Source organism: Bos indicus, chromosome 19 (assembly GCF_029378745.1).
Source record: "Bos indicus isolate NIAB-ARS_2022 breed Sahiwal x Tharparkar chromosome 19, NIAB-ARS_B.indTharparkar_mat_pri_1.0, whole genome shotgun sequence".
Taxonomy (NCBI): Eukaryota; Metazoa; Chordata; class Mammalia; order Artiodactyla; family Bovidae; genus Bos; species Bos indicus.
In genome coordinates, this window is record NC_091778.1 from 34,307,308 (window position 1) to 34,325,867 (window position 18,560).

The following is an 18,560-nucleotide window of genomic DNA, read 5'->3' on the forward strand; positions in this document are numbered from 1 at the left end:
CTCCTTAGAGTTCTCATCGTTGCCTCCGTATACCTTAGTTCTATCATTGAGGAAAAGGAGAGGAGGAGTTTAAAGTGGGAGTAATAGAGATCAAGGTCAGGTCTAAAGCCAGCAATAATGGAAACCAAAACAATAGGAAATAGAGTGTAAAGGACTAAGGACAGGCTTTTTTTTTTTTTAATCATTTAAAGAGCTGGAACCCTTGAGAGATGAAACTAGGAGAATGGCTGACATAGGACAAAATACAAAGGAGCTCAGCCCTCATCACTTGATATCCGGATTAACGACCTGAAGCAGGAATTGACAAACTGGCCTGGACCCACCACCTTGTTCTGTAAATAGTGTTTAATTGGAACTGGGCCTCACTCATTATTTACATGTCATGTGTAGCTATTTTTGTACTAAAATAGTGGAGTTAAGTAGTTAAGGCAGAGATTTCATGTCCCAGAAAGCCTAAAACACTTGCTGTTTCTCAACATCCCAGGTGTTTGAGAAGTTCGTTCATGATCTGGTGGCCAATACTTGGCTAACACAAGATTAGTGGGCTTGAATTCTGTCACCTCCACTTGGCAATTAATCATGTGACTTTAAAAAGGTACTTCTTTCTGAGCCCCAGTCTTATCTGTAGAATGGGAACAGGTCATCCCTCTCTCAAGGCTGTTGTGAGGATAAGACTGCAGGTAGAGAATCTGGCACACAATTACTCTTTTCTCTCATGAGTTTTCAGGAGCCCCCACATAAGCTAACATCCACGAATGCTCAAGTTCCTTACAGAAAATAATGTAGTACAGTTGGCCCTCCGTTTCTGAGGCTTTGCCTTCTCAGATTCAACCAACCATGGATGGAAATTTGTGTCCACGGTTGGTTGAATCTGCTGATGCAAAACAAAATAGAGGACAGGTTGTATTTATTAAAAACATGCATGTAAGTGGACCTGTGAAGTTCAAACCTGTGCTATTCAAGGAAGGATTGACAACATATTTTAATGAAGTGGTGAGTCAGTTTAGTCTGCTGTAGTGAAATGTCACTAAGTGATTTGTTTATAAACAACTGTCTCACAGTTCTGGAGACTGGAAAGTCCAGGATCAAGACCCTGGTAGGATGTCTGATGAAGCCCCTTCCTGGTCCACAGATGGCCGTCTGTTTGCTGTGTCCTTCCATGGTGGAAGGGCTGGGGAGCTCTCTGGGGCGTCCTTTATGAGGACATGTTTGTGAGTCTATGTTTCATGAGTTCTGTTTGTGAGGACTGCCCTCATGACCTCATCACCTCCCAAAGGTCCCACTTCCAAATACCAGCACTTTGGGGATTAGGTTTCATCGTGAATTGGGGGGTGGGGGTGGGGACACAAACATTCTATTAACAAGTGGCTGAGCATCAATCAGAATTAGTGTGTTTTCCCTTTGTTTATTGATCTGGAGGTGACCACCCTGCTCCCAGCACACGGTAGATAAGGGCTTCACAACTGTCTGCTCTTGCTCCATCCCACACAGCCTCCTGGAGACCTCGTGGAATCTGTCTTTTTTCATCTAAGTATCACATAACCAGGAGCTGTACCGTATGTCTTGTAACTGCAGTTTAGCGTCAAGGGACTTACTCTTAAGATAGTTTTACTAAGAGCTCTGGCCCTTTTCATATCAGTATTTGTTTTTATGCTTAAGAGTTTAATCTGACTGCGTGTTTGTACTCCCATGGGAATCTTGGAGATTTTAGTGTCCTGCTTTTCAAATGTTTTTGATAATCTGTAAACTAAATTTGATTGTTCTTATTGGCCCACTGTCAATAAAGATATTGTTTGTATATTTGTTGTCAGAAACTTTTGTAAAATGCTTTTAAATTCTCACTTAAGCATGTTTTGAGAGGTAAAGAAAGACCAACTATAAAATATCTCCACATCATTCAGGAAACCAATTGCATTTCTAATTGTTCACCTGTGCTTAATAACCTCTATCCTAGAGAAGGTGAAAGAGCTGAGGAAGATTATTCCTACCAAGTGGTGCTCAGGCCAAGTATATCCCTCACTTCGGAGTGATGGGGAGACCAGGGAGGGAAGGACTTCATGTGAAAAGTACAATTAAAACTAAGCCAAATACGTTGTTGGGCCAGACACAGAATAATCCATACATACTAAATGCACGTGTTTATAACACACGGGATACTAATCTGTGGGGTTGAAAAGTAGATGATCCTTAGCTTTGGCAGGACAGAATGGGTAGTGCTTATGGAGGTTGAGGAGAGGAGCCTCTGAGTTGCTAGTTTTATTCTATTTTCTTACACTGTGTTGTAGTTACAAAGGTGTGTTCAGTTGCTCAGTCGTGTCCGACTCTGCGACCCCATGAATTGCAGCACACCAGGCCTCCCTGTCCATCACCAACTCCTAGAGTTCACTCAGACTCGTCCATCGAATCGGTGATGCCATCCAGCCATCTCATCCTCTGTCGTCCCCTTCTCCTGCCCCCAATCCCTCCCAGCATCAGAGTCTTTTCCAATGAGTCAGATCTTCACGTGAGGTGGCCAAAGTACTGGCGTTTCAGCTTTAGCATCATTCCTTCCAAAGAACACCCAGGACTGATTTCCTTTAGAGTGGACTGATTGGATCTCCTTGCAGTCCAAGGGACTCTCAAGAGTCTTCTCCAACACCACAGTTCAAAAGCATCAATTCTCGGTGCTCAGCTTTCTTCACAGTCCAACTCTCACATCCATACATGACCACTGGAAAAACCATAACCTTGACTAGACGGACCTTTGTTGACAAAGTAATGTCTCTGCTTTTTAATATGCTATCTAGGTTGGTCATAACTTTCCTTCCAAGGAGTAAGCGTCTTTTAATTTCATCACTTGGTAATAAATCACTAAGCAGTAGAGTTATGATTTCTGTCCTTTTTGCTGTATGTTATACTTCAAATAAGGCACTTGAATACATTTTGTAATTAAGGCAAATAATACAAATTATAATAAGACTTTGCAATCTTACTTCCATTTCATGAAAAACAGTCATCAGGAGGACTCCAAGATTAAGTACCGTGGGCCCAGGGTTCAAGCCCTGGTCGGGGAGCTAAGACGCCAGAAACTGCTGGGGAAAAAAGGGGCGGGGGGCGGGGGGTGGTATTAGAGTTAACAGTCTCATCATTGAGGGAAGCTGCTCTAGAAACCTTGAGGATTCTGTGTGACCCAATGTGGAAATATGGCCTTTGGGCATCAAAACCGTGGAACTGAGGCAAAGGAAAGAAAACGTGCTTTAACAATATCAACATTTATTATTAGGATGAGCCAAGGAAAAATTCAAAGATCGAGAAATTAAAATGAAGCCATTATGATTTTTCGGCCAAGAAACTGAATGAGGCAGATACAGGTGGACACGCAATCCCCAAGTCCCCCACCCCTAACCCCCAACCCCCGCGCACGTGTGCGCTTGGACTTCCCTGGTGGCTCAGACGGTAAAGCGTCTGTCTATGATGCGGGAGACCCGGGTTCAATCCCTGGGTTGGGAAGATCCCTTGGAGAAGGAAATGGCACCCCACTCCAGTACTATTGCCTGGAAAATCCCATGGACAGAGGAGTCTGGTAGGCTACAGTCTATGGGGTCGCCAAGAGTCGGACACGACTGAGCGACTTCACGTTCACGTTTGAGGATTCCCTTGTGGCTCAGATGGTAGAGTCTGCCTGCCATGGAGGAAACCTAGGTTCCATCCCTGAGTTGGGAAGATCCTCTGGTGGAGGACACGGCAACCCACTCCAGTATTCTTGCCTAGAGAATCCCATGGACAAAGGAGCCTAGTAGGCTACAGTCCATGGGGTCGCAAGAGTCTGACATGACAGCGACTCGCACACTGTTCTCTCAGTGGCTTTATTTCTTTAGTCAAATGGAAGTGCTCAGAGGCAAGGGCTGTGTCATTCTTTGTATCACTAGTTTTAGTGCTCGACACACAGTCGTGATCTCTCAATGTGACCAAACTTCTTAGGTCCACAAACAGTCTACGATGCCAACTCCCACACCAAAGCAGAAAGGACTTGCCAAAGCAGGGCGGCGGCGCGGAGGATTCTGGGCGCCGTGGTCCCCGCCGGCTGCGCAGGCGCACTGCCGTCCGCGGCCGCTCCCGCCGCCGGCGCCATTGCTGGAAGCGCTCACGCCCTGCTCTGAGAGCGTCTTGTCCTCGGGCGGCCGCCAGGTATTAGTTGCCCTGGCGCCTGGCCGGGTCCCCCTCACCCCTCCCTCGGCGCTCGGCTCCCGGCGGCGTCGGGGGCGGGGCCGCTTCCGGTGGGGCCTCGGGCCTGGAGCTGACCCGCCCACCTCAGAGGCGGCCGGGGTCGGGCTACCTCTGAAGTCAGCGACCTGGAGGCTCTGGGAGAGGGAGCCGGGCTGGGCGGGGGCGTGACTGGACCCTCCCCTCTTCCCGCGGCTGCGCCTGGACTGAGGAAGAGTGGGCCGAGAAGGGCTTTGAGGGGAGCAGACGGGTTGGAAGAAGGAGAATCTCTCCGTCCTGGGTTTGGCAGCGTGGAAGTACTGGGGTTCGATAGCGGGAACCTGACAGGTGTCCCCCTCCTGCCTTTGGGAAGCGGAGGCAGCTTTTCCTGCCGGCGCAACTTCCAGATACGCAGCACAGGTTTTTTTGTCTGTTTGTTTTTGTTGCTGGGGCAACTTCAGTTCAGTTCAGTCGCTCAGTCGTGTCCGACTCTTTGCGACCCCGTGGACTGCAGCACGCCAGGCCTCCCTGTCCATCACCAACTCCCGGAGCTTACTCAAACTTGGAAGACCTTAGTTCCCCGACCAGAGCCTGACCTGGGCCAAGGCAGTGAAAGCCGGGAGTTCTAACCACTGGATCCCAGGGAATTCCCAGAATGCAGTATTATTAACTCTAGTCATGGTGCTGTGCATTGCAGCCCTGGTTGCTTATTTTATTTTATTTATTTAATTTTCTTGGCCGTTTCATGCAGCTTGTAGGAACTTAGTTCCCCAACCAGGATTGGAACCCGTACCCCTGCAGTGGAAGTGCTGTGTCTTAATCACTGGATTGCCAGGGAAGTCCCTTGGACTTAATTATTTTGTACCTGGAAGTTTGTACCTTTTCACCACCTTCACCAACTTCGCAGCTACCACCCCCACCCCGCCTCCCAAACCATCAATCTGTTCTCTGTATCTGGCAGTCTAGGGTGTTTGTTTTGTTTTTAGATTCCACATTTAAATGAGATCCTATGGTACCTAATTCACTTAGACTTAATCTTTTTTAATGTGGGGTAAGTTAGTAGTCCAGTTTCATGCTTTTGCAGGTCACTGTCCAGTTTTCCCAACACTATTTTTTGAAGAGACTGTTCTTTCCCTGTTGTATATTCTTGGTTCCTTTGTTATAAATTGCCCATTTGTGTGTGGGTTTATTTCTGTACTCTAATCTTTTCCATTAATCTGCATCTTTCACAATATCATACTGTTTTCATTACTATAGCTTAGTGACATAGTTTGAAATCAGGAAGCATGATACCTCCAGCCTTGTTATTTCTCAAACTTGCTTTGGCAATTTGGGCTCTTTTGTGGTTCTGTACAAATTTAGTATTATTTGCTCAATTCTGTGAAAAATGCCTTGGGAATTTTGATGGATTTTGAATCTAATCTATAGATTACTTTAAGTAGTATGGACATTTTTAACAACGATAATTCTTCCAGGCTTTGAGCAGGGAACATCTTTCCACTTAATGTCTTCAAGTTTTCAATGTATGCAGGTCTGTTACTTTCTTGGTTAAATTCCTAAGTATTTCTTTTTTAGGCAATTGTAAATGAGATTGATTCTTAAATTTCTCTGTGGTAGTTCATTATTAGTGTATAGATGCACAACACACTTTTTTCGAAGTTGGTTTATTATTTATTTTTGGCTCTGCTGGATCTTCCTTGCTGTGCAAGTTTTTCTCTAGTGTGGCGAGCAGGGGCTACTCTCTGGTTGTGGGGCGCAGGCATCTGATTATGGTGGCTTCTCGTGGCAGAGCATAGGATCTAGGGCTCTCGGGCTTCAGTAGTTGTGGCTCCCAGGCTCTAGAACATGGGCTCAGTAGTTGTGGTGCACGGGCTTAGTTTCTCCATGATATGTGGCATCCTCCTGGATCAGGAATCAAACCTGTGTTTCGTGCATTGCCAGGTGGATTCTTTATCACTGAGCCACCAGGGAAGTCTCGGATGTGGATTCTTAGTGAAAGTATATTATACATGTAAAGGAGGGACATATTCAGCATAATTCAGCATAGATCCCTTTGGGCCTCCAAAGCCCTGCTGAGTGGTGAGAATGTCAAACTGCCCAGGAAGCTCTTATTCAAAAGTAGAATTTCACAAGGTATGGAAAACTCAATTCTCTCTGTGCTCCTGCCCTTTTATATGCCTTGCAGCATCATTCCGCAACTATGCATTTGTTAAGAAAATGTTTTCAAACCTCAAGCTCTTGTTTTCAAACCAAACTCAACATCAACAAGGCCGTATCTTTAACCAAAGACAAAAAGCAGAATCAGTGCCTCGGGTATCTGAACAAGATCTCTGCCACTTTGCTTCTGCACAGTGTAAAGCCTTTTTTAGGCATATAACATTTTCACTATAAGAGGACTACTGCTCAGTGCTTTGTGCACTGGATTCCACTTTGTCTTATATCGTTATTACTATCCTGCTCCTTATTGTTTGGTTTTGCCTGATATAGAAAGGATAGATAAAAGATCTATTTAAATGGGAGATTGAGAGAAGCATGTCAAGGTTTCTAATATCTTTGGAGTTGTGGTGTTCTTTTTACATGAAGCTGAGGTCTGTGAAACTGTTAGCAAATTGACTCTTCATAGGAAAGACAGGAAAAAAGAGATTATTAGATTATTTCATTGTTAGGTAAGGAGGTGATTGTGGCAAGGAAAGATTGAATTGTTTTATTTCACAACACACAGCAAGTTGATGTAATGGAAAAAGTGTGGGCATTATAAGTAGATTGATTTGGAATCCTACATGGCATTGTGTAAAATGGTTTAATTTTTCTAAGCCTCGATTTTCTCATATGTGAAATGGGAATGTAGTTTCCATTGGGTGATGTGAAGGTCATTGAGAAAGTAGTTTAAAAGCTGCTTGTACCATGTTTGATCTGCTAGCAGTGACTGCGTTTAGTAGTATTAGGAGCTACACTAGTAAGAGTAGTATTCCCTCACTGATCTTGGGGATTAACTTGTAATTTTTAGAGAGGTCATACTTGTAATGTCAAGATTTCCCCTTAGTACATCTGAGATTTCCAAGGCAAGATTGGTTTTCATGGCTTATTTCTCTTTCTTAGATTTGTCTTTGCAGGACTCCCTTTTTCCAGAGAGGGGAACCCAGAGGAAGAGATTATGGCTGCTGTAGTTTTTTCAGTTGGACCTCTGGTAAGTTGGGGAAACCTCCTCTGATCTGACCTATTGTCCTGGTTTGAGAGCATGCCTACTTTTCTCAAAGTTGTGTGACTTCTCTACCTCACCCATACCCCTTTTGGTAACTGAATCAAATTGTTTGATCCATGAAAATTGGGTTCATCATAGTAAAGCTTGTAATCTATAGGGAGATTCACTATGCATATTGAAACAAATACCAAGACACCAGATCTCGCAAACAGTATATGCACTATCTTGAGATATGATAGGAAGTCTGGGAAATTTACTTATGATGTTAACTTTGTGTTGTTCCCAGGAAATTTCAGTTATTTATCCAATAGTAGAATGGAGTATTTTCCAATCGGAAAATTTTGTTTAGGAAACTGAAAAAAGAATATATGTACACATATGCATACATACACACACCTTAATTCATAGGGACTGTTCCCCTTGTGCCCACTCTTAGTGTTCTCCTCTTTTCTACCCATTAAGAAGTGATCAAGCTTAATAGATGACATGGAGAGAAAGAAGATGTTTAAGACACAGTGCTTGGCTGTAGGGAGCTTACAGTCTCACTGAGGTAAGGCTTACAAAAGAAACAGTTACATAATTTATTTAGGTGAATGACAGTTGTTGAGCAGTATGATAAAGTTGATGAGTGATATGTAAGAAAAGAAATGGGATATTAGTATGGGCTAAATCAGTCATGGAAAGCCCAGGAAGATGGTTAGATTTAAGCTGTGACCCAATTACAAGTGGGATTTAAATTGTCATAAATTAATTGTGAGGGTACTTCAGATGAGAAGGCAAGGCTCTGAGGCAGAGAACAGTGAGTGAGCTAGTGATTCAAGATAGATAATTTGAGAAAGATAGGATTGAAATTTAGATATTTTCATGTTTCTTAGATCTTGTTTCTCTGAAGACATTTAAGTGTATACATGCATGTGTGAGTGTTTGGGTGTGTTTGAGGTGGGTAGTAATGTGATTAAAGCCGTGTTTTAGAAGTGACTTTTTAAATAGGAGAGACAGAAGAAAAGTAGTCCCAATATAATTTGTTATAGTAATGATTCATAATAACCTGTAGTGGTGATCTTTTATTCTTGATAGCAAAAATATATAACATGTAAATAGTCCTTAAGACAAATCCTTGGAAAGATAAAATGAAAATCACTTTATTAGTAGATCTAAAGTATTTGTCTAGTATAGGCCTGATCAAACCCATCTCTAATTATCAGAAGTTGAGCTCACATCATCATTGATTTTCTAGAAGCTGAATATTTGTATTTTTAACATAAGAACTTGGAAGAACTAAGATGACATTTTTCTCAATGAAATTTAAAAATAGTTCTGTTACCCTTAATTTTTTAAAATGGCACAAGATCCAAAATCAGTAAGTACTACTAAAAGGTATAGTAAAATTTAATTTAATTTATAAAATCAGGTCCTTATAGGTATACAGTATCTTAAGGTTTGGAAGAAAACAGTGTTGTGAGAGGTCCCTGAAATATTTCCTGAATGAGTATGGAGACATGCCCTCCAACCCCCAGGCATGGTAATGATTTTCCAACTGTAGAAAACAGGTGTTAGTAGCGTTTGAATATTATTCTTGAGTAAGATAGATAATTTTTGAGAAACAGACTTCATCCTCATAGGAAAAAGAACTATGTGGCATCTAATACCCCTTATATGTTTATTTTTGTTTTGATAGATTATTTGTTAGAGCCTTTAAAATCTATACAGTTATATCTTTTTCAGTCTTCTGTGTGTCATTGTCTCAAACAAAATGGAAGAAAGTTATGATTGGATGTTGCTATGGACCTTAATTTCATCCCTAAATAAAACAGTAGAAGAGGTGTATATACACCACATCTGCGGTGGACTGGTGGTGCTTGTTGAGGTGTGCTGTCTGTAACAGGTAGCCAGTCATGGAGTGATCTTATTCTGTGTCCCCTCAGAGTCCTCAAGTTTTCCAGCCAGAGGAAGATCTTCACCTTCAGGCAGAAGAGCCAGAATTGGTAAAGGTAATACTTTGCGTTGTATCTTAAGGGGAATGAAGTGACAGCTCCTCTTTTACTGCCCTAATTCTTAATGTTCCAATACCATTGCAGGTTCACCATGCATACCATCTTGCTTGATCGGTATAGTAACCCCAGGGCTAGTAGCAGCAATTTGACAGATTTCGTTTCTCTTAGTGGTGGCAGCCCTAATTTGACAGGTGGTCTTGTTATAATTCCTGATGAAAAAGTAGCCTGTGTCACATACTTCACTTCTTGCCTACAGAGGCTCAATTATCTGATTCCATCTTATTACTGTGCAAACTGGATGTTTGCATAGGAAAAGAAGGGCAAGGATTGATTCTCTCTCTTTATTTACTAGTCTCCAGGAATCCTCCAAAGTTGATCAATGAGTATCCTTTGAGTTTTTTAATGAAATAATAATTTTAAATATATTAGATATTTTTTAAATCCATTACAGTTATTGTTCTTATTGATGCTCAAGTCTTCCCATCTTTGGCTAGTGGGAGCCTCTTTAAGTTGTCTCCAATGTCTTACATATTGTCCTGATAGTCTTTGAGAGTTTCCTCGCTTTTAATTGTGACAGAAAGTTCCAGGTCCTTGTTTCCTTTAGTGAAATCTGTAGAGGTCACAGTCTAAACTGCATAAAAGTACCTTTTTGGTTATCGTTTCTAGACCTTTTCAGTGGACAAAGCTAGGAAGTATAATGGGATATTTTCCTTAAACTACTTAATGAGTTTATACCAATATTTCCAATTCAGTTTTGAATTTCTGGAGTTTATACATAATCTCATTGATATTGAATCTATATGTTCTTTCTCCCACGTCAGATTTATTAGCTCTGAATGGTACTAGTATTCTAACTTGCTTTATCCAACACTGCACACACAATGTGGGTAAATGCTGTGGCTCAGATGGTAAAGAATCTGCCTGCAGTGCAGAAGACCTGGGTTTGATCCCTGGGTAGGGAAGATTCCCCTGGAGTAGGAAATGGCAGCCCTGGACCAGTATTCTTGCTGGGGAATTCCATGGACAGAGGAGCCTGGCGGGCTACAGTCCATGGGGTGGCAAAAGAATCAGACATGACTGAGCAACTAACACACACACACAGTTACAAAATAGCTTAGCATTTCCATCACTGCCACCAGCAATAGGATTATTTGCTGAAAATGTGCTGTTTTTTACAATTCTTTTTCTCCTCAGAATATATCTCTCAAAATTACTGTCTTTTAAAGATGCTCAAAATAGTTCCTCTCTGATGAATGTGTATGCTACCAGTTGATTTCATCTTACTTTTAATTTTTAGGAATTGCTTTTTTAAATTTAGTTTTTCTTTTATAATAATATAAAGTATTTGTATGGATCAAAAGTCAAATCTACAAGGCAGGAAATATTCAAGGAAATCTAGCTTCTGTTCCAGTTCTCTTCACTCTATTTCCTCCTCCCTCTAATAGGTAACCATTAAAACAGTTTTATAGCTCGTTCTTTGATTTTTTTTTTACAAGATGCATATACGTATATTTTATAACCTGACCGAAAAAGCTCCTCAAGTTCCCATGATTTCTTATTTTTCTTTCTCAGACAGCTTATAATATTCTATAACTACAATCTGAATGATAAACTATGTATTTTATTAAGCCATATTTTATAGAATAGAACTGAAAAAAGTTGATAATATGCATAAGGCAGAATTTTAAGGAAGGAAATATTTGGGTGGAAACTGCTAGTTTTCTTCCCCAGTTTTGTATGTATTAATCTACCTAATAGGTCTAACTGTATAGTCCCCTGAGGGATCTCTGTATTTATTTCAGGAATCAGTGACATTTAAAGATGTGGCTGTAGACTTCACATTGGAAGAATGGAGGTTGATGGACCCTACACAGAGGGACCTGCATAAGGACGTGATGCTAGAGAATTATAGGAATCTTGTCTCCTTGGGTAAGGATAAGCTCTGTGCGTATGTACCTGCCACTGGACCAGATTTACTGAAGATAATAGATTCTCTAAAATACTTAACTGAATTTTGGGTTAGAATTTAAGCATTAAAATCTCAGTCTTAGGTGCATATTGTTAGGAGTTATATTGTCTCTTGCTCTTAACTCAATGGTCTGCCAATTGTAGAGTAAGAAATATGTACTTCATTGTAATCTTAGAGAGTGTTGACAGTCCCTCTGATTGAGGACTAAAGTTTTTTCCAGTCATTTCAAGAGTAAAAGTTATCAGTGCCTCTAGAAAGAATGAACAAATCTGTTTATTTTCTTTCTAAACAGATTATTTCCAAACCTAGGATTACAGTCCAGAGCTTCTTTGAGGTACCTTTGTAATTCTCTACAACACTGCTGTGCAGTAGGATATTCTCCTGTGATGGGAATTTGCTGCATCTGTGCTGTCCAGTATGACAAGCAGTAGACACTGTGGCTACTGAGAACTTGAAATCTGGCTAGTAAAATGAAAAACTGAATTTTAAATTGTATATAATTTTAACTAATTTAAATTCAGAGTTAAGTAGCCATAGGTGGCTCTTGGCAGCTGCCTTGGAGAATGCACCTCTAGAACTTCTCATAGCAACTCCACACAGGAGATAAAGAGCAGTTGACCCTGGTTCTTGCTCATAGGCACAATCAAATCCTATTCATTTTTCTCTGAGCAGGGCTTGCAATTTCCAAACCAGACATGATATCTCATTTGGAGAATGGAAAAGGACCATGGGTGGTAGTGAGAGAAATTTCAAGAACCCCCTTTTCGGGTGAGTTAATAAGAAACTGGAGGATGAGATTTATTTAAAGTCAGTAGATCTTGGATGGAGCAGAATATTTGAAATATCTGGGGGGTATCTTTGTTCAAAGCTGTCTCAGAGGAAAAGATTCTCCCCATCTCATCCTCTCTCCTTACACCTCCCTCCTGCCTTTTCTTCCTCTCTCCCTTTTTCTCTCCTTTTCCTTCTCCCTCATCTCTGCCCTGTACTTGTAGTCCCCATCCCATCCTATTTTATTTTCTTGGGAGCATGATTTTCATAATTGTTCTTTCATTTCTTCTTCATTCTTTCAATTCTCTCCTCTCCAGTTAACTTTATATTTTTCTCATTTGTTTAACTGCTGTGTATCTGATATCTCTTCTTTCATTTTCCTGAAAGTGCTTTCTTAAGGATCATCACTGATTTCTTTTAAGCTAAACCTGTTGACTGATTATTTAACTTTCTTCACTTACAAGCCTGCTGAACCCCCCTCCACTCTTCCAAGATCTTAACTTATTGAGAATATGAATAAATCATTTGAGAATCAAAATACAGTATTTATCTATTTAACCAATATTTACCTTTTTAACTAAGATTATTTTTCTTCTACTTAAAGAACACTGTTCAATACTCTCTTTTATTCAGATATGCTGGTGTCATATTCTCTCCATTTTTCTTTTTCCCTAAAAAAAATCCTGTCACCTTAATTCATTTAGATATTTAAATCATCTAGGTTTTAGTCCTTGGGTTCTAGAGTGGTCTTTTTTGGTGACCCTAAGTTCAGACCTGTGTCTCATCCTGTGAATTCATTGAAACTTCTACTTGAGTTTTAAAATCCTCAAACCATTTCTTTTTTCATAAAACCATTTTACTAACCACAGGTTTTGATTCCTTTTTTTTTTAATTTAGATGTGATTACTTGGAAATAAAAATTTTCAAGAAGTTTGACAGTGTTTTAAAAAGTAAAATATTAAGTTTGCTTATACAAATAAATTATAAGACCACAACCACCCAGTATAATTGTTTAAGAAAATTTTGAAACTGTCAGAAATTTTCTTAAGACCCATAAAAAGGTTGCAGAACTACTCTTGATAAAAGTAATTGTCGTTATTTGTAATATTCACAACTATATTAATTTTGACTAGTTCAGCCTACTTTCTGAAAAATCAGTGTCTTCCATAAATGTTCTGTAAAAAGATACAGAAAAGAATATTTTTTAAAAAATAACATATTAATGTATAACTGAATCACTTTGCTGCACAACAGTAATTAATACAACATTGTATAATAAATAAACTGTACTTAAATAGTTAAATACAATTTTTTAAATCTAAATTGAGAGCAAAAAAAAAAAAAAAAGATACATATGAAGACTTGAAGAAGCTATTCTGACAAGGAAATGTCAGAGAAAGCCCTCTCAGAAAAGCTAGTGAACAAATAATGAGAACAAGTGGGAAGTGTTGTTGGGGGTGAATGTCTGGTTTGTGGAGTAAATGGGAATCAAGGAAGTAGTTATAGCTTTTGAAGAAGCTCTCTAAAGAATTTGACTCTAAAAGGAATGGGAAAAGGAAGAAATATTTGAGAAACTTGGATTGTAGAAGGGTTACCGGGAATAAATTTTTTTTAATAGGAAGAAAACTCCTTGAATTACTGCTATGGTTATCAGCCACCCTTAACCCTACCCCCTTCTTCCTAGAAAATAAGGCCAATTTGCAAGCAGTTAAAAACATATGTTCATTATCAATTCAGGCTTCCCTTTTGTTATCCTGTTAGTACAATCTCCTCAACCTAGGAAATAGGAGTCATTTGAGTTTTCTTTTTTTCCTCCCAGAGTTGGAGACCAAACCTACAACCAAGAATACGATACCAACAGAGGATTTTTCTAAAAAACATTTATCACAGGATGCCATTGTAGAGAAACTCACAGAGAATGGTCTATGGGACCCCATAATGGGAGGATTATGGAAATGGGGCGACAGGATACTGAGACTGCAGTATAGTCAGCAGAGTCCTGTAGGCCAAAAAACAGTTAAACACAAGAAAATCCCCACTATTCAGAAAGGCTTTGAGTTTGGAACTGTTCTTCTTCCAGAACCAGAAGTTATCACAGAAGAGCCCCATGGCAAATACCAAACACATGATGGAAATTTTACAGAGGGTTTAGATTTGACCACAGATACCCATCTGAGGAAGGAAATTTGCAAGGATACAGAAGGCAGCAAAGTCATAAGCCCTGCCTCAGAACTCACTTTAGAGAAAAAACCCAATAAGAAAGAAAAACCCTATAAATGTAGTACATGTGAAAAGGCCTTCCGTTACAGGTCATTACTCAATCAACATCAGAGAACTCACACTAAAGAAAAACCTTATGAATGTAGTGAATGTGGGAAAATGTTCAGCCAGCCTTCTTATCTTAGTCAACATAAAAAAATTCACACTGGAGAAAAACCCTATAAATGTAGTGAATGTGGAAAGGCTTTCATTGCTTCTTCATCACTTATGGTACATCAGAGAATTCATACTAAGGAGAAACCTTATCAATGCAATGTCTGTGGAAAATCTTTTAGCCAGTGTGCGCGCCTTAATCAACACCAGAGAATTCAAACTGGAGAGAAGCCCTATAAATGTAGTGAATGCGGGAAAGCTTTTAGTGATAAATCAAAACTTGCAAGACATCAGGAAACTCACAATGGAGAGAAACCCTACAAATGTAATGATTGTGGGAAAGCCTTTAGGAATAAGTCATATCTTAGTGTACATCAGAAGACCCATACTGAAGAGAAACCATATAAATGCAATGAGTGTGGGAAATCTTTCAAGAATACCACAATCTTTAATGTTCATCAGAGAATTCATACTGGAGAGAAGCCCTTTAGGTGTAATGAATGTGGCAAAGCCTACAGAAGTAATTCCAGTCTTATTGTGCATATCAGAACTCACACTGGGGAAAAACCCTATGAATGTAGTGAATGTGGGAAGGCATTCAATCGTATAGCAAATTACACAGAACATCAGAGGATTCATACTGGAGAAAAACCCTATAAATGTAATGAATGCGGGAAAGCATTTATTAATTATTCATGCCTTAGTGTACACCACAGAATGCATACAGGAGAGAAACCTTATAAATGTAATGAATGTGGAAAGGCCTTCATGCGTTCTTCATCTCTAATTATACATCAGCGAATTCATACTGAGGAGAAACCTTATCTCTGTAATGAATGTGGGGAATCTTTCAGAATAAAATCACACTTAACTGTACATCAGAGGATTCATACTGGAGAGAAACCATATAAATGTACTGACTGTGAGAGGGCATTTACCAAAATGGTAAATCTCAAGGAACACCAGAAAATTCACACTGGTGTGAAACCCTACACATGCTACAACTGTGGAAAATCCTTCAGAACTAAGTCATACCTTATTGTACATCAGAGGACCCACACTGGAGAAAAACCATATAAATGTAATGAATGTGAGAAAGCTTTCACTAATACATCACAGCTTACTGTGCATCAGAGAAGGCATACTGGAGAGAAACCCTATAAATGTAATGAATGTGGGAAGGTTTTCACAAGTAACTCAGGCTTTAATACCCATCAAAGGACACATACCGGGGAGAAGCCATTTAAATGTAATGACTGTGGCAAAGCATTTAGCCAGATGGTACACGTTACAGAACATCAGAAAATCCATAGTGGAGAGAAACCCTATAAATGTGATGTCTGTGGAAAAGCCTTCAGGAGAGGTTCATACCTTACAGTTCATTGGAGAACACATACTGGAGAAAAACCTTACACATGTAAGGAATGTGGGAAAGGTTGTATTACTCTATCACAGCTAACTCTGCACCAGAGAATTCATACCGGCGAGAGGCCCTATAGATGTGAAGAATGTGGAAAAGCCTTCAGAACTAACTCAGACTTTATTGTGCATCTGAGGATGCACACTGGAGAAAAACCCTATAAATGTAGTGAATGTGGAAAAGCCTTTAGGAGTAGCTCCAGCCTTACTGTACATCAAAGAACACATCAGAGAGAAATTCAGTTAATATAGAGAACAGCAAATCATTGTTCAGACAGTAACAAGAATCTTATAAACTGTATATTTTATGAATGTGGGAAAACATCCAGGAGCAATCACCAGAAAATACACACTGAAGAGATGCTTTATAAGAATGTAGAAAAGTAGTTGGTCATCTTAAAGCTTAGAAATTATAAGAAAATTCATAATAAAAAGGGCATGTGAAAACCTTCATCCAAATTTCATATTTTATTCATTTAACAAGTTGTCTTCAATGATTGCTTATATATATATTTATATATATATTCCTATTGGCCTGTCTATATTTCTTATGAATCTGGAGGTGCTCTTAATGTATTTGAGTTATTAATCCTTTCTCATGTGTGTTCCAAATGTTTTTCTTAACCTAGTATTTGCCTTTGTATTTTTTATATAGTAAAAGATTGTAAGTCTTTAATTCTTTATAGTAAAACATCTTTTCCTTTTTATATTCCTAATTTACTCAGTTAAAAGGACCCATGTAATCCCCAGGTTATATATAATCTCTTAGATTTGTTTCTGAGATTTTTATAATTTTATTTTTTACCTTGAGGTCTTAATCCATCTGGACTAGATGGCTGTTCATAGAAAAACAACTCCAAGTGCATTAGCCTATAACAATGTTATGAACCTAAATAAATAGTACTCAGGGAAGTACATGTTAAAACAGCCCATGAGATGTTACTTCCACTTCGTGGAGTTGGCAGAAATTAAGAGATATTTTGCTAGTGGAGTTTGGTAAACCATGTGCTCTTACAAAATGGTTATATCAACTTATATTTCCACTTGCAATCCAGCTATATATTTTTTAGATTTTTTAAATGTTTAAAGGCATTTTGACCCAGCAGTCTCACTTTGAGAATTTGCTGCACAGAAATAGTAGCATCAGTGCAAAAGTATATGCATTAGTAAGGATGTTTGTTAAAGTATTATTTATAGAGACAGAGATGAAACCCAGCTGGAGACAAAGTGAATGCCAACTAATTGGGGAATGGGTGAATTAACTGTTATATAGCCATACCATGGAACAACATGAGAGTAATTTTTTTAATGAGTTATATTTACACTAGTTGACTAAAAGGTGTTTCCTCAATTTTTTGGTAAGTGCTTTATTACAGAGATGTATATGTACAAAATTTCATTTTTGTTAAAGTAATGATCACATGCATTTATGTGTATATGTGTGCATGTGATTAGATGAGCATGGAAACAGGTAGCAAGAATATACACCAAGCTGTTAATATTGGTTACCTCGAAGGGAGGGAGGAAAGGAGAAGCGTAAGATAAGTGCGGGGAAAGACAAGGATAACAGAAAAATGTAAATGCAATGTATATGGTATAAAACTACTATGTGTCAACATTTGATAACCATGAATGAAGGGATGGTCTCCAAAAAGTTAATGACATTCATTTCAGATTTTTTTTAGAATCCAGTGTTTTTTTATTTGTTTTACCTTTCTCTGTTTTTCCATATTTTTCAGTTTTTCTTTCCAGCGAGTATGTAATATTTATGTAAACATGAAAACCTATTTTTCTGTGAAGCTAATTTTTTTTTCCCTGTGGACACCTGTCATGTCCCAGGAATTACCCTGGATGCTGAGTATACCTTGGCAGGGCAGGAGTGATCATGGATCTTAAGAGCTTGGGAACTGGTTTGGATGCTGCCTAGATTCCAAAGAAATTATCCAGCATTTCACCACCACCCTTCACTCTCTCAGTTTCATTTGAAGCAGGTAATAGAAATTTCAGGTAGATGCAAAATATATCCAAGAATATCTGGAACTTGTGTCCAGGTTATAGACCAGAAGGCTTGCAAGCCTCAGGACAAGTTCCACTTTCAACATGGCACTGAAGGAGATCACAGTGGTGAAAAGGTCTGTGTACAGCCCCACACAACATTTCATTACTGATGTATAGAGAGGGAAACAGCCAAGGACTCCCAAGTCCATTTTAAAGTATTAGAAATACTTTCCAATACTTAGTATTGGAAATACTAAGAGAGTCGTGCAGTCAAAATGGGAACCTAGAGGCTGTAATCCTGGTCCCAGAAGGCCCTAACAGACCGTGGACCTGACCCCTGAAAAGGACAAGGCATGTAGGGCAACACTTTAATGGAGACTGAAGGAAAGTCAGATACCCTCTCACAATGTTGTGAAGGGGATCTCGGGTGAGTGATGGGAACTGTCTCCCTAAAATGAATTTGACATTGTGGTTAAAATGACTATTTTGATTGAATTTTAATAGTGAAATTTATTAACTATTACTAGATGTGTCTTCTTTGGACAAAACGTACCACTTTGTGATTGGAAAGTTTTGAGGGTCTAACCTTGAAATACTACCCTTAAGAAACTATATTGTCAAACAGTCTGCATGACTTGATAAACTGTGTTGGCTG

General features: G+C 39.4%; 1 protein-coding gene across 4 annotated transcripts in view; it reads left to right on the forward strand.

Annotated features, from left to right (window-relative positions):
* The first annotated feature begins 4,017 nt into the window (after positions 1 to 4,017).
* Positions 4,018 to 18,560, forward strand: part of LOC109573730 (zinc finger protein 624) — a 50,353-nt gene continuing 35,810 nt past the window's right edge. The window contains exons 1-7 of one of the 4 annotated variants that reach the window (XM_019981119.2): positions 4,134 to 4,167; positions 7,282 to 7,369; positions 7,847 to 7,934; positions 9,310 to 9,375; positions 11,181 to 11,307; positions 12,020 to 12,115; positions 13,935 to 16,360. In XM_019981119.2, the coding sequence (XP_019836678.2) occupies positions 11,238 to 11,307; positions 12,020 to 12,115; positions 13,935 to 16,159 (2,391 nt within the window). In that variant the 5' untranslated portion in view covers positions 4,134 to 4,167; positions 7,282 to 7,369; positions 7,847 to 7,934; positions 9,310 to 9,375; positions 11,181 to 11,237 and the 3' untranslated portion in view covers positions 16,160 to 16,360. The other 3 variants (XM_019981117.2, XM_070774346.1, XM_070774345.1) reach the window with 3 other exon arrangements.